Here is a 22,946-nt window from a genome sequence, read left to right on the forward strand (position 1 = left end):
ATTGGCTTTATTTTAATAAAAAATCTTAGGGTACATTAAACATATGTTTCTTATTGCAAGTTTGTCCTTAAATAAAATAGTGAACATACTAGACAACTTGTCTTTTAGTAGTAAGTAAACAAACAAAGGCTCCTAATTAGTCTGCTGACATATGCAGTAACATATTGTATCATTCCCCATTCTATTATTTTGTCAACATTATTAAGGACAAGCGGTAGAAAATGAATTATTAATCTACTTGTTCATTTACTGTTAATATCTGCTTACTTTCTCGTTCAACATGTTCTTTCTACACTTCTGTTAAAATGTAATAATCACTTATTCTTCTGTTGTTTGATACTTTACATTAGTTTTGGATGATACCACACATTTGGGTATCAATCCGATACCAAGTAGTTCCAGGATCATACATTGGTCATATTCAAAGTCCTCATGTGTGCAGGGACATATTTCCGGAGTCTATAAATATAATAATATATTTTTAAAAAATGCCAAAAAATATCAATGTAATTATATTAGTATCAACTAGATACGCTCCTGTACTTGGTATCATTACAGTGGATGTTAGGTGTAGATCCACCAGTGGTGTTTGTTTACATTTTGACACCCGTGAGCTACGGTGTGTAGTGAAGCATGTTTAGCTATTCCTCGTCCTGCAGGGATGATACTTGTAAGAAACTTACTTTATTTGTCGCCATGGAGGCGAGGATTAGTGATTTAGAAGTAGCTAAAACACTGCACACTGCGGATGTCAGTCTTAAATCACCTTTTCCTAAAGATGTTTCAGTGTTATAACTTCCCCTTTATCGTTAGTTTTGATGCCAAAATGCATCCATTCTCCCTTTTCTGTCTACACACTGTGTCTGCTTGTAAGTACTGTGTGTGTGCGCTGCCGAACATGCTCCTCTCCTCGTAAACCAGCAATGACACAATGTGACGACGACGGGGGGTATAGTACCAAATATGATTCATTAGTATCGCGGTACTGTACTGTCGGAGGCAGATATTTACATATATCCGAATAAAGTGTTACTTTTTATTTCATAATCATATTACAAAACAGCTAGTGTTTTTCTTCCAATTGTGGTCTTTTGGTTGTCTGCAACTCTGTGTGCTTAACCTTGAATGAGGAATGTTATAAAGAGAGATAATGGGCATTTGTTTTGGCTAGAGAGACATGACTACCAGGGTCTTAAGAGGGGAGAGGGTTTTTCGGCAGGGCAGACCATCTTAGCGGCGCGAGTGAATGTTCTATGCTGGACTGGTCTCAATGTATATATGCAAAGCTTTGCAAATATATTACAAAATACCTATTCTGTCTCTGGTGGTTTTTCAACTCAGCTTTAAGTGTCGTAAAGAGCTTGGGAGCGACTTGTGACTTGAATTCCCTGGGAGGAACAACTGGTCCAAAATGCAACAGTACTAATACCGGTATACCGTACAACCCCATACCTGCCAACTTTTGAAATCAGAAAAACCTAGTAGCCAGGGTCCAGGGGCCGCAGGCCCCGGTAGGTCCAGGACAAAGTCCTGGTGGGGGGTTCCCCGACGCAAAATGATTATTAGCATTCAGACAAGTTAAAATGTTGCTAAAACCATCACTTTTCTATCAGTCACAGTGACTTTTCAAAACAAAAATATTACAGCAAAAATCATATGGGTTGATTGACATGTTTATTCTGTAAGCTAACTTCAATAGTTTGAAATTATTTTGACAGTTGATGCCAGTTATCCTGTCAACCTTTCACAAGACTTCAATTTGTTAATTGAAAGTATAAACAGTATAAACACTTTTTACAGTAAACAAATGGTAAAACAGTACTAAACAATTCCATTAAAAAAAAAATTGGTGTCATTATTAACTTTCTGTCCAAGCTTGTATAATCTACTGCCTTGTTCAATTGTATAAAATATTCTGTGCCTAAAATTCACATTTCTATCACAATTATCATACTGTAAACATGGTAAGCTAACTTCATTAAAATTAATAGTCCTGTCAATAGCATGGAATTACAATTCAAATGTAGTTTTTTTGTAAGCCTTTCAAAAGAATTCAAAATATGAAAAATTAATGAAAATTAATTTAAGCCATCAGACACTTGAAAAGTGGCACATCACATCTCTAATGTAATCATTTTAACTTTTCAACAGAAATAGTGCTGCAAAATAATTAAGGACATACTTCTGTATTTTGGTAGTTATGCTGTCAACATTTAACAAGATTTCTTCAACTTGGACTTGAAAGCATAAATAGTATAAACACTTTGAACAGTATAACAGTACTAAACAATTCCAATAGATAACATTGGTGTCATTACCTTTTTGTGGCTAAAATCCGAAAAACGTTGAAAGTTTCCCACTTGTATCGCTAGCAACGGCATTAGACTCGTGTTTTTTTGTCCCCACGTGGTCTTTTACATCGCTAATTCCTCCGTGTCCGATCGAAAAATCGTGTCTGCACAAGGTGCAATTCGCGTAGTTTTCACCCTTTTTGGAACGGATAATTATTCCCGGATAGGCTTTTGAATATTCTTCACGGAATGACTGCAGTTTTCTTTTCGGTTTAAGACTCGTTTGCGATTTTTCTCCGGCTGATTCCATGATCGTTCGCTCGTTTGGAAACAATGGCCTCGTGCTTGGCAGCGGTGCTATAAATAGCCTCGCGCATTTAAAAAAAATGTTTTTATTTTTTTAATGAAAAAACGTATTTTTTATTACTGCAACCGTAACCCGGAATAGGTTGATGAAAACCGTACTAATTACGGGAAAACCGGAGTAGTTGGCAGGTATGCAACCCTAGTACATTGTTAGCCTCCTAGTACAAGTCGTATAGTACAAATTAAAATGTATTAAAAAAAAAAGAAAAACATGTGTTTATGTCTTACATAGGGATGGGCACATTTCTTTAAAAAGTGCAGTTCCCCTTTAAGCCTTCAGTGACCGCGACCCCAAAAAAGGGACAAGCGGTAGAAAATGGATGGATGAATATAATTTAAATGTAAAATATGGAGCGAAAGTAGCGGACTGCGAGTGTTAACAAATCCCGAATGATTCTAAGGAGACTCGCCTGCTAAGGAGATGTGACACTTTCCCACGAAGTCCAGCAGTTTGACGGTGCGTCCCATCCACGTGGTTCTCAGAGGGATCTGAAGGCGGGGGAAGATTCAGAAGCAATATTACAACAAGGCTTTAGCGTCAAAACATTGCCAAATTGAGGGAAATGTTACCGTCCAACCAAAGCAGGTGTGCCCGAACGTTTTGCCTCCAAGGGCCAAAGTGAAAATGACAGTTTTCACAACAGTTTTTACTAGAGATATCCGATAATGGCTTTTTTGCCGATATCTGATATTCTCCAACTCTTAATTACCGATTCCGATATCAACCGATACTGATATATACAGTCGTGGAATTAACACATTATTATGCCTAATTTTGTTGTGATGCCCCGCTGGATGCATTAAACAATGTAGCAAGGTTTTCCAAAATAAATCAACTCAAGTTATGGAACAAAAAAATGCCAACATGGCACTGCCATATTTATTATGGAAGTCACAAAGTGCATTTACTTTTTTTAACATGCCTCAATACAGCAGCTTGGAATTTGGGACATGCTCTCCCTGAGAGAGGCAGGGGAAGCGGGGGGTGTATATTGTAGCGTCCCGGAAGAGTTAGTGCTGCAAGGGGTTCTGGGTATTTGTTCTGTTGTGTTTATGTTGTGTTACGGTGCGGATGTTCTCCCGAAATGTGTTTGTCATTCTTGTTTGGTGTGGGTTCACAGTGTGGCGCATATTTGTAACAGTGTTAAAGTTGTTTATACGGCCACCCTCAGTGTGACCTGTATGGCTGTTGACCAAGTATGACTTGCATTCACTTGTGTGTGTAAAAAGCCGTAGATATTATGTGATTGGGCCGGCATGCAAATGCAGTGCCTTTAAGGCACGGCCCCAATACTGCTGTCTGGGTGGAAATAGGGAGAAATTCAGGAGAATGGTTGCCCCGGGAGATTTTCGGGAGGGGCACTGAAATTCGGGAGTCTCCCGGGAAAATCAGGAGGGTTGTCAAGTATGACTGGGAGACGCAACTGCTCTGTACTTCTCCCTATGTTTGTGTACCACTCCATACAGCTGCGTTTTAAAAAGTCATACATTTTACTTTTTGAAACCAATACCGATAATTTCCGATATTAAAGCATTTATCGTCCAATAATATCGGCAGTCCGATATTATCGGACATCTCTAGTTTTTATCATGCAACAGAACCACCAGTGAGGAATTTAGCCTCCTATCACCACATATAAGACAAGTTGTGTGCCTAATTCAGTTAACATCCAACTCTGCATCTTTTATGTACATTTGTAACCTCAAAAGATTCAAAAATGTCTTTTTCCAGGCGGATTTTTGCCATTTCCAGGTGTTGTTCTGTAACCTGTTCCTCCTGGATATTTCATCTGACTGCTTTCAAAATGTAGACATATGGAGGATGCAACATTTCGAAACGTCTAGGTTTTTAAGAGCGTCAAAAAGTCACAACTTTACCGTAGATCTGGCGGTGTCAAATTCATAATATACGATTTTTAAAAAACGAGAGAATTTTACAATAAAATGTTCGATGGTTTCTACACCAAATGACTGTGAATAAAAAAAAACTGCCATTGTTGTTTTTACGTAAAAATTCTAGTGACTGAGCTGCCAGTTTTTTTTACCATAAAATCTATGGACATTTTTTTTTTATAATGCATTAAAATGTATTGAAAAACAGTATAACTGTTACTTTTACCGGAGACTGAGCGGCGTGGCGTAGTTGGGAGAGTGGCCATGCCAGCAACCTGAGGGTTCCTGGTTCAATCCCCACCTTCTACCAACCTCAAACTAGACACTTCACCCTTGCTCCTGATGGGTCGTGGTTAGCGCCTTGCATGGTAGCTCCCGCTATCAGTGTGTGAATGTGTGTGTGAATGGGTGAATGTTGAAATAGTGTCAAAGCGCTTTGAGTACCTTGAAGGTAGAAAAGCGCTATACAAGTATAACCCATTTACCATTTTACTTTTTTACCGTAAAGTCTGTTACCTGTTATTTTTTTTGTTTTTTTTTACAGTACATTACCGTAAACAAAAAAATGGTACACTGATAATTTTACGGTAAATTTCTTGCGACCGAACTCCTTTTAAAGTGTAGCCTTGCGGACCTTTAATTGATGATTGTGCAGCTTGAAAGAGGTCAGAATGAATATGTATTATATTTGGTAGCCACCCTTTGGTGGTGCCAGACAAAATGACACATTGAGCCAAATTTGGCCTACGGGCCCCACTTTGCGCGTCCCTGGTCTAAAGTTTGTACAAAAAGAAACATTAAATCATTCCTGCATGAAGTAAAGTGCTTAAAACAATAACATGACCTACACATTTGATCACATTGTGAGGGTTTTACACTCGCGGCTCTGACAGAGCATCGAGAAATTATCTACTTTTTATCATAAGTAGGGCTATGTCGGGGGTCAGCAACTCGCGGCTCTTTAGCGCCACCCTCGTGGTTCCCCGGAGCGTTTTTAAAAAAGGATTGAAAATGGAAAAAGACGGCGGAAAAATATTTTTTTTGTTTTAGTGTGTTTTTTGTTTGAGGACAATTGTTAGAAAGCCCACTGTTTAATATGTTTAATATGAGTATTTGGTGAACATTGTTTTGTCCTACTAATTCCGGCGGTTCTTGAACTCACCATAGTGTGGACTGTGACACAACAGTTTGTTTACATGTAAAATCTGCCACTCCTTTCTCTCATTTTGTCCACCAAAAGTTTTATGCTGTGCTTTGTTGATGTTATTGACTTATATTTGAGCTCATTTAATTTCCTTTACTTTTATCCTCTTTGTATATCATTTATATTTGCATGTCTCATGACACATTATCTGTATGTAATATTGGCTGCATTTCTGATAGTTGTTTGTGCGCTATGTTGTTCCAGACCACAGCAAACATTACCTTGCTTGCCAAAGATTGTAATAAATCTATTAAAAGAAGACAGCCTGCCGTTTCCTTTCCCTTGGAAAAACATCTATACCTTTCTATAGTTCAAGTCATTTAAAAACAGCACCGCACATCATGATGGCGGCTACAGTTATGATGTTAAAGGTCTAAAAACAATATGTAGGAGGTTCGGCGGGCCGGATTGAAAATCTTAACGGGCCGCATTTGGCCCGCGGGCCGTATATTGCCCAGATCTGCACTATAGTATCACAATGTAAACGATACTAAGGTTATTATATTAATATTGTTCCTCTTTCTTGTTTTTATTTTTTACAGAAACAAAAAGGCTGTTATTGTTTACAAAGTCAGGACATACAGTAAGTCTGTTAACACAGGACCCCAAATGATTTAAATGGGAGTCAATAGTAGTTTTGATTTTGTTTAGTTAGTGTGCACTGGCAACTTTAATTTGTTATAAAATTGTCTGTAGCATTAAAAACCACAGAAGTAATGTCACCTGGTTTACAAAAATACTAGCAAATTATACAGTAGACTAGATGAAGCAATTCCTGAAGAAATTACCATACCATACCAACTTTATTTATAATTGCATGTGAATGCTCCAATGCTGAAGTTGAACTTCAAAATGACAAATTGTTGAAGTAGAGCACACAATTCCTGAGCAGGCTGAATATTTTGAAGTTGGAACCGCTTGAATCAAATGAAAAATGTGGGAATTGTGGAACTTTGAAGAATGTCCCATTGACTTAAATGGGAATTTCCCAAAAAATTGGGAATTTCGGGTAAAGCGGGAATTTTTTGGAAAATGGTAAAACACTTCAACTGAGTTGAATTGGTCGGTGTTGACATTTTTCAAATCGGTAGAGAAATGTTGAAGTAGTAAAATGTTGAATTGAGAAATGGTATGACGGAATTCCTGGAATTTCGGGAAAAACGGGAATTTTTCCAGTTCAAAAAACAACTTTGTTTTTTGTCCTAATTAAGAGTATTGTTTTGACGGTGGAACGGGTAAAATGCGTTGAAAAATGTGGAAGGAGTAGTCGCCAGAAAAAAGGGTGGAAATAGGGCTTTGGAAAACCAGGAATTTTGGAAAATCCAGGAATTTTTTTGAACTAGGAAAAAGGGTAGTTTAAATTTCCAGGATGGTGGAATGTGTTGAAGGTGGAATGGTTTAAGTAGGTTGAAAAATGTGGAAATGGTGAAAGTTAGAAAAAAGGCCAATTCATTTTAAATGGGAAAAATGTCCAGGAAAACCGGGAATTCTGGAAATTTGTCAAGGGAAAGCCCGCGATTCCCAAATAGGCTGAACAGTTTGAAGTTGGAACGGTTTGAATCAGATGAATGTGGAATGTGGAATGGTAGAGCGCTAAAATCTGGAGAAGAAGAAGAAGTTTAATAAATAGATGGATTTTGGTGTAGAAATGCTTTGGAGCATTCACACAATAAAACGAGCTTCATAAAAATTTAACTTGCTATCTAAATCATTTTTATTTCTATAATCTATCAGATCTCAAAATCAGATTAGATTTAAAGCCAAAAATATTGATCGGGAAATCCTTATTACCGTATTTTTCGGACTATAAGTCGCAGTTTTTTTCATAGTTTGGCCGGGGGTGCGACTTATACTCAGGAGCGACTTACAGTATGTGTGAAATGATTAACACATTACCGTAAAATATCAAATAATATTATTTAGCTCATTCACGGAAGAGACTAAACGCATAGGATTTCGATTAGGAGTGACAGATTGTTTGGTAAACGTATAGCATGTTCTATATGTTATAGTTATTTGAATGACTCTTACCATAATATGTTACGTTAACATACCAGTTGGTTATTTATGCCTCATATAACGTACACTTATTCAGCCTGTTGTTCACTATTCTTTATTTATTTTAAATTGCCTTTCAAATGTCTATTCTTGGTGTTGGGTTTTATCAAATACATTTCCCCAAAAAATGCGACTTATACTCCAGTGCGACTTATATGTTTTTTTCCTTCTTTATTATGCATTTTCGGCCGGTGCGACTTATACCCTGGAGCGACTTATACTCCGAAAAATACGGTATATTGAAGCAGTTAGCTTATTGTGTCGTCATGCTCGGTGTGTGTGTGTAGCATACTTGACCACTCTCTTTCCTCTAGTCCTCCAGTGATAATGTTACATAGACAAACAGCGAAACATATCACGAGCACAAAGAGAGTCAACGCGTGCACAAGGGGAGTGTGTTTTTTTTTTTTTTACGTGCAAGGATGTTGACGCCATACAAGGCTCCCAGGATCACGGGAGGCGCTCGTTACCTTTGATCCGATTGCCCGATACAAGCGGTCGATTTGCTCGCACGTCTGCTCCTCCCACTCCACCCAGCTCATAGACCAGCTGATTTTGGGCGCTGTTGGAGGACAAGGAGGAGTCAGTAAGAAGACCGACACAGAATGTAGCTCAAACCTACGTACCGAAGGTGGCGCCCGTCTGGCTCTGCTCTCGCTTGTCGGCCATCTTCTGCGGGAGCGTCCTCAGCGTGTCCATGAGCTTGTTTGAAATAATTGTTTTTTTAAAAAGGTTAGTCAAGGTTTTGGCGAAAAAAAACTTCCAAGTCCGCCGCCTCTCACCAGCTGAGCTCCTTTGACGGCGAGGACGTTGCCGAGCTCTTCAGCCGTGCACCTCTCCTGGACTTGATGGAGTTCCTGGTTCAGAATGGGACCCACGTCGAACCTGAGCCAAACACGGCACTGTTGGCGCTAACGCACTTTTTGTGTCTTTTTACGCATTGAAATCAGAAAGGACGCGCATTTTTAATTTTTTTTTATCGACCCTGCCTTCTCTGGGTCAAAACTGCTGTTTGCTTTTTTTTAATTTTTTATCTATAATCGCTTTCCGGTGTTTTGTATTGTTTATATTTACCGGGTCAAATGTCCGTCCCCGTTTATTGTGTTTTTATTGGTCGACTTCAAAGTAATGAACTTTCCGGTACAATTTCTTACGTTTTGATTCGCCGAAAGTAAACAACTAGAGATGTCCGATAATATCGGCGAATGTAATATCGGAAATTATCGGTATCGGTTTCAAAAAGTAAAATTTATGACATTTTAAAACGCCGCTGTACGGACGTAGGGAGAAGTACAGAGCGCCAATAAACCTTAAAGGCACTGCCTTTGCGTGCCGGCCCAATCACATAATATCTACGGCTTTTCACACACACAAGTGAATGCAGGGCGTATTTGGTCAACAGCCATACAGGTCACACTGAGGGTGGCCGTATAAACAACTTTAACACTGTTACAAATATGCGCCACACTGTGAACCCACACCAAACAAGAATGACAAACCCATTTCGGGAGAACATCCGCACCGTAACACAACAGAACAAATACCCAGAACCCCTTGCAGCACTAACTCTTCCGGGTCGCTACAATATACACCCACCCCCCCACCCACACACACACACACACCTCAACCAAGCATGTCCCAAATTCCAAGCTGCTGTTTTGAGGCATGTTAAAAAAAAATGCACTTTGTGACTTCAATAATAAATATAATAATAACACAACATAAACACAACAGAACAAATACCCAGAACCCCTTTCAGCACTAACTCTTCCGGGACGCTACAATATACACACCCCGCTACCCCCTACCCCTAAAACCCCGCCCTCCCCAACCGCGCCCACCTCAACCTCCTCATGCTCTCTCAGGGAGAGCATGTCCCAAATTCCAAGCTGCTGCTTTGAGGCATGTTAAAAAAAGTAATGCACTTTGTGACTTCAATAGTAAATATGGCAGTGCCATGTTGGCATTTTTTTCCATAACTTGAGATGATTTATTTTGGAAAACCTTGTTACATTGTTTGATACATCCAGCGGGGCATCACAACAAAATTAGGCATCATAATGTGTTAATAATTCCACGACTGTATATATCGGTATCGGTTGATATCAGAATCTGTAATTAAGAGTTGGACAATATCGGATATCGGCAAAAAAGCCATTATCGGACATCTCTATAAACAACTTTACCGTGAAAGGCAGTCAAAAGAAAACACTAAGGTGAGTGTAAAGTCAACCTTTTTGACTTCATCCTGTGCCATGTCTCCAGTAAATGACTTGTTTTAGTCTTTGCGAGTCCATGGAAACTTCACTTTTATCTCCCGCTGGATCGACATCGTTCCAGGATGGACACGGGCTAGCTGTTAGCTTCAAGCTAACCAGCACCCGACCAGACTCCTCCACCCCAAAAACATACTTTGCAGGTCAACAAACGGGGAAAATACATGCCTTTTGAAGTGTTAATGTGCGAGGAGTGTTCAAAAGGAGTCTCTTGGAGAAGTGGCTGACAAGTTAGCAAGTGTCGCTCGCATCGCTGGGGCTGACATCATCACCGTCATTATTCACTGAAGCAGAGATGCTGACTGTGCGTTATGATAAACGCGCATGCGTCGCCAGGCTCTGCTTTTTATCGATAGACTTATCAGATGTATTTTTGTCAGAATAATTGTATCTAAGTTATCACAAAACTGTGTTTCAATGAGTTCCCGGCGAGCAGACAAAAGATGTCTTTGATCTTACCAATCAAAAGGCTTGTAAAACTCCACTGTGTAGGATGGGAAGCGACATGAAGGTGTCGGTTTCTTTGATGTATTGTAATCCACAAGAAGATTTTGTCTTGACCCAAGATCTACAAAACAGAGAGGAAGCAGGACCTGACCCCCTCCAGGCACCTTTTCTTTGAACTGTTTTGTAACCAAAGGCGACGGCTGTTTACGACCCACCTTTCCTTTAGAAACAGCTGTTGCCATGTAATCAGGGAAATTCCAAATAAAAGAGGAGGCGTACAATCTTTCATCAGAGCGTGGTGGGAAACTGTGCAAAGAGTACAGTCCAGACGTTTCTCCTCAATTGAGCTAAGTTAAATTCTGTCTCTGTTAAATTTCTTGCTTCTTTGTCTGTTTAATAGATGTCATCAGTGTTTGAACCTGACAATTTTTGTATTATCTATAGCATGGGTGTCAAAAGTGTGGCCCGGAGGCCATTTGCGGCCCGCAGCTAATGTTTCAAAGGCCCACGGCACATTCTAAAAATACTACTAGAATAAACAAAAACATAACAAAAGTGGAATGAAAAAGCTTACAGGTGATACGTAATTTAGAAAAAGTTGCAATGTTGACTAATAAAACAAAGCTGTTTCTTTTTCTTTAAAACTGTCATTGCTCAAAACATAATATTGAATCAAAATCAAAGTTTTTCTGAATTATTGACCTATCCAAGGCTCCGATTACTTCACATCAAATATTCCACTTTAAAAAATATTCTTTGTGGAAGAGTTTGCATATTTTGTGTGTTTTCCATAAAAAAACATAGTTTTATTTGACAAAAAGGGCAGAAAACAAACAAAAAAAACCTTAGAATTGATGGATAGATCTGAAGTTGATGTAGACTCGAGAGATTTAAGCGTCAAATAAATAATGTATGTACGGTATGCCCTGGCATACCATTATCATCATTTCATGATGATAATGGTGAAAAAACTTTTTACACTTTTATACTGAAATGAATACACCTACCACTTATTAAATTAAAATATGTTTAAAAATACCGGAAGTGGTAAAGTTTAGATCCACGAAGAAAGGAAGAAAGTGAATGAATATTTATAACTGAATACATTTACATATGCATAAAAATGTGTTTTCTTTTGTATTACTTTTTTTAATGAATTAAGTAACGTTTATGACAACCTTTTTTCAAAACACAATATAGAATGTGAGATATAACAGGATAATGCATACATTTATCATTTGTTTTCAAAAATAACCCAAAAATGTACTGAGGGACCCCATTTTTATGACTTGATGGGGTCCCTGGGGCCCCATTTTGAAAATTCCAAGCGCCAACACTGCACAGTGATGCTTGCGAATGCCATAAAAAAAAGGACTACGACCGGTTTACCTGTGTGGGCGGATCTGCATGATGGTGACGCCCGTCACAGCGTCTCCGTGCAGGATAGTGTGGAAAACCGGCGCCGGGCCGCGCCACCTCGGCAGGAGGCTAGGATGGACGTTTAAAACCCCACTGCGACAAACAGTTTGATGTAAGCGTGTCGACTCCGTGTTTAGAAGGCAGACTGCAGACTTACTGCGGGAACTTGGCGATGAGTCTCTCTTGGAGCAAACACCCGAACGACACCACCACGCCCACGTCAAAGCGACCGTCCACGCCGCCCAGCGGCCATCTGTGGACCGGAAGGCACTTCTGTTCAGCAAACTTGGACACGGGAACGTTGCCGCTCAACGTGACCACTTCCAGGGACGCCACCACGCCCTTATTGGAGCTCCTGCAAGGACAATATCTGTTTGAGTTTGAGTTTATTTGGAACATGCATGCATACAACATGACACATCACAATTTCCACTTCCTCTATTCCAGTGTTTTTCAACCACTGTGCCGCGGCACACTAGTGTGCTGTGAGATACAGTCTGGTGTGCTGTGGGAGATTATCTAATTTCACCTATTTGGGTTAAAAATATTTTTTGCAAACCAGTAATTATAGTCTAAAAATGATGTCTTATTGTTGAGTGTCGGTGCTGTCTAGAGATCGGCAGAGTAACCATGTAATACTCTTCCAACTCAGTAGGTGGCAGCCGGTAGCTAATTGCTTTGTAGATGTCGACAACAGCGGGAGGCAGTGTGCAGGTAAAAAAAAAAGGTACCTAATGCTTAAACCAAAAATAAACAAAAGGCGAATGCCCCTAAGAAAAGGCATTGAAGCTTAGGGAAGGCTATGCAGAACAAAACTAAAACTGAACTAACTACAAAGTAAACAAAAACAAGAATGCTGGACGACAGCAAAGACTTACTGTGGAGCAAAGACGGCGTCCGCAAAGTACATCCGAGCATGACATGACAATCAACAATGTCCTCACAAAGAAGGATAAAAACAACTGAAATATTCTTGATTGCTAAAAACAAAGTAGATGCGGGAAATACCACTCAAAGGAAGACATGAAACTGCTACAGGAAAATACCAAAAAAAGAGAAAAAGCCACCAAAATAGGAGCACAAGACAAGAAGTAAAACACTACACAAAAAACAGCAAAAAAATCAAAATAAGTCATGGTGTGATGTGACAGGTCATAACAGTAGACCTACTTTGAGACAAGAGCTATAGTGATGCATGCTTGGTTATGCTTTAAAGTCATATCCAACAATTGCGACAACGACTTTTTAATGTCAACTGAGATTCGTTTTTTAATGATTTCTGCTGGTGTCGTGCCTCCGGATTTCTTCAATTAAAAAAAGTGTGCCTTGGCTCAAAAATGGTTGAAAAACACTGCTCTATTCAACATGTTGGAAAAGGAGTAGGAAGAAGCAGAGCTTATTTAATCATAACCCCTTTTCCTTTACATAGCAGTTGCTAAAATGTTTGTTCACTTCCTGTTCTCAATTTATTCACAATATACTCCATAAGTAATAACAATACAAATAAATAAATAATAATTGGTGAGGTAAATTATATTTCATGTGGTGAGATGAGTAAGATTATCTTGAAAATGAATGGATGGATGAAATAAATTCAGAATGTTTATCATGGTTCTTCTTCTTTCTTACTTTGTAAACACATTACGTTTGAAGAGTTTCTTGAAGTGGATCATATTAGTACATTGTTTGATTTCTTTGCTTAATCCATTACATAATTTAATTCCACATACAGATATACTGAAGGTTTTAAGGGTTGTACGTGCATACAAATGTTTTAAATTACAATTTTCTCTAAGATTATATTTCTCCTCTTTTGTTGAGAAGAATTGTTGTTTATTATTAGGTAGCAGATTATAGATTGCTTTGTGTATAATTTTAGCTGTTTGCAAATTCACTATGTCGTGGAATTTCAGTATTTTTGATTAAACGAATAAAGGGTTTGTATGTTCTCTATATCCTAACTGATCTTTTTTGTAACACCGTTAATGAATGAAGTGTACTTGTGTAGTTATTTCCCCAAATTTCTACACAATAACTCAGATATGGTAATTCTAGCGAGCAGTAGAGAGTATGGAGTGATTTTTTTGCAAGTAAACAAACATGCAGTCAAATTTAAGTTAGCGATTGAATTCAGAAGAAGTGGCTTTTTGTTTGCAACACAACCAAGTCTCACTAAACTTACTAATTCTAGACTTTCTAGACTCTGCCAGCTCATTCTAGTGACCACTACTACTCATAGATATAACACTAGAAGTAAACCTTTATTAAGAGGGAAAAATCGTCATATAAAGTGTAGAGGCCCAATGATCTGGAATGAGACTGATAGCTCTATAAAAGAATCAAATTCTTTAAACATTTTTAAAAAGCGTTTTAAGCTAAATGTATTGCGACGTTATGCTTAGTACTTTTAACACACCCATTATGGTTGAGGAATACACATTAGTCATACACATGGCTTAGATGCTGCTGCTTGGCCATGGAAACCCATTCCACGAAGCTCTCTGCGTACTGTACGTGGGCTAATTGGAAGGTCAAATGAAGTTTGGAGCTCTGTAGCAACTGACTGTGCAGAAAGTCTTTGCACTATGCGCTCCAACGTCCGCTGACCCTTTCTGTCAGTTTACGTGGCCTACCACTTGGTGGCTGAGTTGCTGTTGTTCCCAAACTCTTCACTTTTCTTTAAAAAAAGTTGACTTTGGAATATTTAGGAGCGAGGAAATTTCACGACTGGATTTGTTGCACAGGTGGCATCCTATGACAGTTCCACGCTGGAAATCACTGAGAGCGGCCCATTCTTTCATAAATGTTTGTAGAAACAGTCTCCATGCCTAAGTGCTTGATTTTATACACCGGGCCAAGTGATTAGGACACCTGATTCTCATCACTTTGATGGGTGGCCAAATTATTTGGCAATATAGTATGTGTTTAAATTGTAGGTCCCTATACATAAACTGTGTGCTTCTAGGGATGACCTTTTTGCAGAATGGACTCTGGTATTAACAAAAGAAACAGTAATGAAACAGAAAACTATGTCTGTCTGTAAATAAATCAATAAATACATATCAAGGGTGACGGGTCAAATGCAGAGAATAATTTTGCCCCACCTACTGTGTGTGTGTGTGTGTGTGTGTGTGTGTGTGTGTGTGTGTGTGTGTGTGTGTGACAATCATTGGTACTTTAACTTTTTAACTTTAATAAATAAAAAACGAATAAACTATGACGTACTGTACTGTGCAATTTACTAAAAAAAAGTTTCAATCAATCAATTAATGGCTAGCTTCTCCGGTCCGTCAGTTTAGACTTAGACCAACTTTATTGATATATAATGGAAATTGTTCTGTGCTATCAATCACGGTTTTACAATAATTTTACGGTTTATCATTATGTTTATTGTTACATCTTTAGTGAAGACTCTTGCTTTTGAAACCGTTTACTTTAAAAGTTTCACTTCCGTTTCCGTTTTTATGCGCGTTGATGTTATTTTCCCCATAGACATCTTATAAGTAGACGCAGCATCGAGCGCTACTGCCTACTGGCGCTGACGAGACGTGGGGCCGCCATCTTGGAGTGGTGAGCCGCTCCACTCAGTGCACTTCATTTGGCAGGAACAATGAACTGTCAGCACATTTAATTCATCTTACCTCACTGAATACCACTGATTTTCACGTGTTTTTTGTCATACGTGTAGCTATGATAAAGGACACATGTTTTGGCGTGTTTTATTATTCATAGTTTGCTTAACAATAGTGATGGGTCCGGCAACACCGATGCATCGGTGCATGCGTCGAGCTCATAAAGCAAAATCCTGTGTCGGTGCGCATACCGCTTTTAGAAAGTACGTGACCAATCGTGAGCTGTTTCGGTCACGTGACCGATACGCGAACTGTGTCGCACTGACGCCTCCTCTGTGCCCTGTGAGCAGATCTTTTCTACAGCCGGAGAAATAATAACTAAGAAGAGAAATCGTCTAAAATTTAATACGTTGGAAAAACTGTTTTTTTCAAATAAAAATGTGTAAAAAAATTTTTTTAAATCCCAGTCCACAAGCATCCTCATTCACAACACGTTCTCTTAGATTTCCATGTTATGATACATGTTCACATCATTTATTGACTGTATCTAAAAAAGATAAAAATATATTTTTATTTAAATGAAGATATGAAATCCCCCGGGAGGAGCTGGACGAAGTGGCTGGGGAGAGGGAAGTCTGGGCTTCCCTGCTTAGGCTGCTGCCCCCGCGACCCGACCTCGGATAAGCGGAAGAAGATGGATGGATGGATGGAAGATATGAAATAATCCTAAATGAAATACAATGACTTGGTTTATATTATTGTATATACTAGGTCATAAAATCAGTGTCAGTTGAGTCGGTCCATAGGTTGCCTGTAGGGATTTTTAATGTCCAGCAGATGTCAGTATTTAGTGACACAGTATCGACACACTATCAATACAGTTTTGCAATGTGTCGAAACGCTTCATGACACCTTATCAACCCATCACTACTTAACAATAATAGAATATTCTTATATGCTATAAGTGACTAGACGTCCAAGATCAAAACTGGGAATATAAACCCAGAGAAGGGGGGGGGGAAAGGGTCAGCTATTTTTAAGTTCAAGAAACAATATGATTAGGTTATATATACATGTGTATATCCTACATAAAAATTGGGTTGGAAAGTTAGACTAAATTTAGACTTGTCGACTTGTCCAGGGTGTACGCCGCCTTCCGCCCGATTGCAGTTGAGATAGGCTCCAGCGTCACCGGCGACCCCGAAGTGAATATGCGGTAAAAAATGGATGGATGGATAATACTGTATGGCCACTTTCCATCTGATTGTCTAGTTAGCTAACATATATTACAACCCCTCCTAACTTTTACCCCTGTTGGCTTTTACAATCTTTATCTTCATCATTTATTTCAACTTTATGTTATTCAAGTATGACATTTTTAAATGTAATTAATTTAATTGACAAGCAATTCTGTTATGGTCATACTCTTGTTTGCTAGCGGCTACGGTTTCAGTACTATTGAAAATCTTTGCTCCTTCCTAACTCTGTGGTAATATTATTTTCACAAAATACAACCAATTACTTGTGAAAAGTAATCCCCCGATTCCTATTTTCAACAGTCCGCTCATTTGAGCAGGAAAACGCTGAACACCGGTATCTTTGTTTTCTACCTGTCAACTGTCAGTTTAGCATCTTTGTTTTCTACCTGTCAACTGTCAGTTTAGGCTGCTCGCCGGTGTTGTACCGAAATCTGTTACCCATCGGAATTTGTAACTCCAGGGGGCGATGTTCCCATGGCGTTTGTTTGATGGTTAAACGGCAAGCCCAAAGAGGAGGCGAAGAAGAACGCTTGCGTAAATGGCGTAAACTATCCTTAATGCTGAAACGTCAGTTGTTAGAATTTCAGCATTAATAAATGACACATATTCTGGAAATCAATGACTTACTTTCATTATAGTATGAGTACATTGTATCAGCTGTTGATTCTCTCTCACACACATACATTTTCCGGATTAAAAACTATCATGGAATGAAACGTCAGTTGTCAGAATTTCAGCATTAATAAATTACACCATCCATCCATCCATCTTCTTCCGCTTATCCGAGGTCGGGTCGCGGGGGCAGCAGCTTAAGCAGGAAAGCCCAGACTTCCCTCTCCCCAGACACTTCGTCCAGCTCCTCCCGGGGGATCCCGAGGCGTTCCCAGGCCAGCCGGGAGAGATAGTCTTCCCAGCGTGTCCTGGGTCTTCCCCGTGGCCTCCTACCGGTCGGACGTGCCCGAAACACCTTCCTAGGGAGGCGTTCGGGTGGCATCCTGATTCTGGAAATCAATGATTTTCATTATAGTATGAGTCCATTGTTATTATTAATGCTGAAATTCTGACAACTGACGTTTCAGCGGGATAGTTTACGCCATTTACGCAAGCGTTCTTCTTCTCCTCCTCTTTGGGCTTGCCGTTTAACCATCAAACAAACATCATGGGTACATCGCCCCCTGGAGTTACAAATTCCGATGGGTTACAGATTTTGGTACAACACCGGCTTCTCATCACCACTTCAAGATGGCGGCCGAATTTCTCGCGTCACAGCAGCCAATGCTGCGTCTACTTATAAGATGTCTATGATTTTCCCTGCCACTTTAAAATATTTGAAGCAATATTGACTTCTCCTACATTTTTGTATTTTATTAATATCCTTTTTTTTTATATAGTTGAAGTGACAGCTGTGTTTTTGAGTCAATAGCCTCTGAATGATTAGCCATGAATTGATTAACGTGGACCCTGACTTGAAAAACGTATTCGGGTGTTACCATTTACTGGTCAATTGTACGGAATATTTACTGTACTGTTTCATATAATGTATTATCTTCCTTTGCAATCTACTAATAAAAGTTTCAAATGATCTAATCAAGTAAATAGGCACCTGTCAGCTTCGAGGACTTTAAGAGACTCCACAGCGAAGTGATCCGAGCCGAAGAACAAGAGCCTCCACGGGGGTCCAGACGAGGACCGGCGCCTACACGACCACAGTGTCCGCCCTGCAGAGGCCCCGCTCCCCGCTGCCTGGACGCCACAGCGCCGAAGGAGGCGAAGGAAAGCCAGCGAGGCTCCTACCGCTCCGCCGCCCGTCCTCATCCTCACATCGGGCCAAAAGCTCCCAACTCACACCGGGTTCCTCACTGCATCTACCCAGGCCCTTATTTTTTATTTTAATTACGTCGAAAACAACAAAATTAAGATACAAGTTGTGAGAGTGGTGAGGGTGACCGGGAAGCCGCCATGTTTACGAAACTATTTCCGGCTTCTTCTTCTTTTCAATTTTACGGCAGCTGGCATTCATCTGTGTTGCATTACTGCCACCTTCAGTTTTATGTTATAATTACAGTTTGTCAACATTATTATTAGGGGTGTGGGAAAAAATCGATTCGAATTCGAATCGCGATTCTCACGTTGTGCGATTCAGAATAGATTCTCATTTTTTAAAAATCGATTTTTTTATTTATTTATTCATTTTATTTTATTTTAATTAATCAATCCAACAAAACAATACACAGCAATACCATCCATCCATCCATCCATCCACCCATCTTCTTCCGCTTATCCGAGGTCGGGTCGCGGGGGCAGCAGCCTAAGCAGGGAAGCCCAGCCTTCCCTCTCCCCAGCCACTTCGTCCAGCTCCTCCCGGGGGATCCCGAGGCGTTCCCAGGCCAGCCGGGAGACATAGTCTTCCCAACGTGTCCTGGGTCTTCCCCGTGGCCTCCTACCGGTCGGACGTGCCCTAAACACCTCCCGAGGGAGGCGATCGGGTGGCATCCTAACCAGATGCCCGAACCACCTCATCTGGCTCCTCTCGATGTGGAGGAGCAGCGGCTTTACTTTGAGCTCCCCCCGGATGACAGAGCTTCTCAGCCTATCTCTAAGGGAGAGCCCTGCCACCCGGCGGAGGAAACTCATTTCGGCCGCTTGTTCCCGTGATCTTGTCCTTTCGGTCATAACCCAAAACTCATGACCATAGGTGAGGATGGGAACGTTGATCGACCGGTAAATTGAGAGCTTTGCCTTCCGGCTCAGCTCCTTCTTCACCACAACGGATCGATACAGCGTCCGCATTACTGAAGACGCCGCACCGATCCGCCTGTCGATCTCACGATCCACTCTTCCCTCACTCGTGAACAAGACTCCGAGGTATTTGAACTCTTCCACTTGGGGCAGGGTCTCCTCCCCAACCCGGAGATGGCACTCCACCCTTTTCCGGGCGAGAATAGCAATACCATAACAATGCAATCCAATTCCAAAACCAAACCCGACCCAGCAACACTCAGAACTGCAATAAACAGAGCAATTGAGAGGAGACACAAACACGACACAGAACAAACCAAAAGTAGTGAAACAAAAATGAATATGATCAACAACAGTATCAATATTAGTAACAATTTCAACATAGCAGTGATTAAAAATCCCTCATTGACATTATCATTATCTTTACAATTATAAAAGCTTTTTACAAAAATCTACTACTCTGCTTGCATGTCAGCAGACTGGGGTAATGAATAGAGAATTGTTTTGAATCGGGAAAAAAATTGTTTTTGAATCGAGAATCGTGTTGAATTGAAAAAAAAAAATCGATTTTAAATCGAATCGTGACCCCAAGAATCGATATTGAATCGAATCGTGGGACACCCAAAGATTCACAGCCCTAATTATTATGCTCCAGGCAAAATGTTTTCCGCATAAATGTCGACTTATGAAAGTAAGGCCTACATTTTCTAATTGGCTTAATGGTTTACAGTTATCAATCAAATCTTGGAAAATGATTAAGAGTACAAAAGCCCTTAAATTGATATCTCTGTTAAAATAATTTAAAGCAGGGGTGTCAAACTCTTTTTAAATCGGGGGCCACATGGAGAAAAATCTACTCCCAAGTGGGCCGGACTGGTAAATAAATACAACTTCAGATTGGTTTCTTTGTTTAAAAATAGAACAAGCACATTCTGAAATTGTACAAATCATAATGTTGTTGGATTTTTTTTTACACTTACATGTTGCGGTTAATAGTATTCTCTCTTTATTTGTTATTTATATTTTCTGAATACATTATGTGATAATGTTCATCAGTCAACTTATTGGTGTTAATTTTCAATCTATCAAGATAAAAAAAATGATATTGAAATCAAATGACAGTATGTTATTTATGTAGTTTGATCATTTTCCTCGACTGATGCACTAACATATTGTGGTTTATTTTATACATATGTAGCATCATCTACAAAGACACAAAGAATTGCTATTGCGACATCCAGTGGACACATTTAGAACAGCTGTTTCATTCAAAATTCAGGTTAATTTTTATACTTGGCAAACTCGTCCCGCGGGCCGAATAAAAGCTGTTTGCGGTCCGGATTTGACCCTCGGTCCGTACGTTTGACACCCCTGATTTAATGTGATTTAGGTTGTCCTTTTTCTCTTCTATTATTATGATTTTTTTTAAAATAATTATTATTTTTATTATTTTATACTGTCTGTATTTGCTCTTGTTTTCTTTCCTTCTTGTTGAAAGTGCCTTGACTGTTGTGTGGATAATAAATGTTTGTTGTTCAAAAAAAAAAAAAAAAGTTACATTTTATAATTAAATTACAATCTCTCCTTGAGTCCAGTATTGTTCAAAAACTTGCATACTATTTTCCCTCCATTTTCAGTGTCCGCAAGATTTATCAGGCTCTTCAGCCTGAGGTCCCAGTACCCTCAGTTTTTCAGTCATAGTCAGTCTTTCTATATTATATTTAGTACATTCCAAAAAAACGTTTCTAATACTTTACATCACGGGTGTGAAACGTACGGCCCGAGGGCCGGATCAGGCCCCCGAACAGGTTTTATCCGGCCGGCAGGATGAGTTTGCTAAGTATAATAATTAACCTGAAATTTTTGAATGAAAGAAACAGCTGTTCTAAATGTGTCCACTAGATGTCGCAATAGCAATTATTTGTATCTTTGAAGATGATGCTACATATGTACAAAATAAACCACATGACGTTAGTGCACCAGTCGAGGAAAATTATCAAACTACATAAATAACATCCTGTTATTTGATTTTGATATAATTTTTTTGTCTTGATAAATTGAAAATTAACACCAATGAGTTGACTGATGAACAGTATCACATAATTTATTCAGAAAATATAAATAACGACAAATAAAGATAGAATACTATTAACTGCAACGTGTAAGTGTAAACAACAACAACAACAACAACATTATGATTTGTACAATTTCAGAATGTGCTTGTTCTATTTTAAAAGAAAGAAAGAAAACAATCTGAAGTTGTCTTTATTTCTAAGTTATCGTGCCGTGATTTTACCCGTCCGGCCCACTTGGGAGTAGATTGTTCTCCATGTGGCCCCTGATATACTGTCCACACATTCCTACTACTTCCGGCTTCTACTTCTTTTTCTGTTTAATGGCGGTTGACAAGCGACCTTTTTGTGAGCATTATCGCCACCTTCTAAAATTGAGTTGTTTTTTTTACACTTTTATTTATCCCTGTCCCTCTTTAAAAAATCTATATTGCTTTATAAATGTATATTCTGCACGTATATAAAGTAAACTTATAATATGTTCCACACTTCCTCTTCGACATCAGCTCCACGTGACATTGGCGTGAGCGATGTGGAATGACAACGCGGAACGCGCAATGCTAACAACACGGTAACAATGGTCGTAGCTGCGACTGTCTAGTCGACCAAGTTTTGGAAGCACACCTTACGGTCGCGGAAGCCCAGTTGTAACTTTGAAGGATTACCCAGGATGTGATGAAGTATTTTTCCGGCGTGGCCATGTTGTATTGGCCGGGTGACTGCCATAGCAATGATCCTACGGGCTAGTGGTAAGTACGTTAATCTACAGTAGAACACACTCAAGGCTACTATATTAAGTGAGGGAAGTGTTACGGTGACCGTCACTGTTATTTCATTTTTAGAGGGCTCTACATTGTCATGTCTGTGTAATCACGTTTTGTTTTAGTCATGTTTTGTTTTGTTTAGTTATTGGACTCTTTAGTTTCTGGCTTTTCACTCCCTTGTCTTGTTTCCATGATTACCCATTAGTTTCACCTGTTCCACGTTTGGACTCATTGTGCACTCTTGTTTGTCACCATAGCAACCCAGTAGTTTTCAACTGTCACGTCACGCACCTGTTTCACGTTTTGAGTCACGCACCTGTTTTCGTTAATCATGTCTGTAGTATTTAAGTTCATTATTTTCAGTTTGTCTTTCTGGCGACATCCCACATTTATGCTCTTCACATTCCTGACACTTGTTTTCATGTCCATCTTTCATGCTGCTACTTTAGTCCAAGCCAAGTAAGTTTTTTTGTTTATTAATGCCACAGTTAGTTTTTTTGTTTCATTGTTCAGTTTCTGCCCACATGCAAGTATTTATTTAATTTGTCAAGTTTGTACTTCCGCCTTGTGCGCACCTTTAGTTTTT

At 39.4% G+C, this 22,946-nt stretch overlaps 1 protein-coding gene across 2 annotated transcripts in view; it reads right to left on the bottom strand.

Annotated features, from left to right (window-relative positions):
* LOC133608471 (methionyl-tRNA formyltransferase, mitochondrial-like) overlaps nucleotides 1-18,765 on the bottom strand; it is a 24,805-nt gene extending 6,040 nt beyond the window's left edge. For both annotated transcript variants that reach the window (XM_072913338.1, XM_061963716.2), the window contains exons 1-7: nucleotides 18,389-18,765; nucleotides 12,112-12,309; nucleotides 11,925-12,047; nucleotides 8,595-8,697; nucleotides 8,439-8,514; nucleotides 8,283-8,374; nucleotides 3,068-3,146 (exon numbers count right to left, since the gene is read on the bottom strand). In XM_072913338.1, the coding sequence (XP_072769439.1) occupies nucleotides 3,068-3,146; nucleotides 8,283-8,374; nucleotides 8,439-8,514; nucleotides 8,595-8,697; nucleotides 11,925-12,047; nucleotides 12,112-12,309; nucleotides 18,389-18,600 (883 nt within the window). In that variant the 5' untranslated portion in view covers nucleotides 18,601-18,765. The remainder of the gene's footprint in view (nucleotides 1-3,067; nucleotides 3,147-8,282; nucleotides 8,375-8,438; nucleotides 8,515-8,594; nucleotides 8,698-11,924; nucleotides 12,048-12,111; nucleotides 12,310-18,388) is intronic.
* Nucleotides 18,766-22,946: the final 4,181 nt, after the last annotated feature.

This window comes from Nerophis lumbriciformis, linkage group LG06, assembly GCF_033978685.3.
Source record: "Nerophis lumbriciformis linkage group LG06, RoL_Nlum_v2.1, whole genome shotgun sequence".
Classification (NCBI taxonomy): Eukaryota; Metazoa; Chordata; class Actinopteri; order Syngnathiformes; family Syngnathidae; genus Nerophis; species Nerophis lumbriciformis.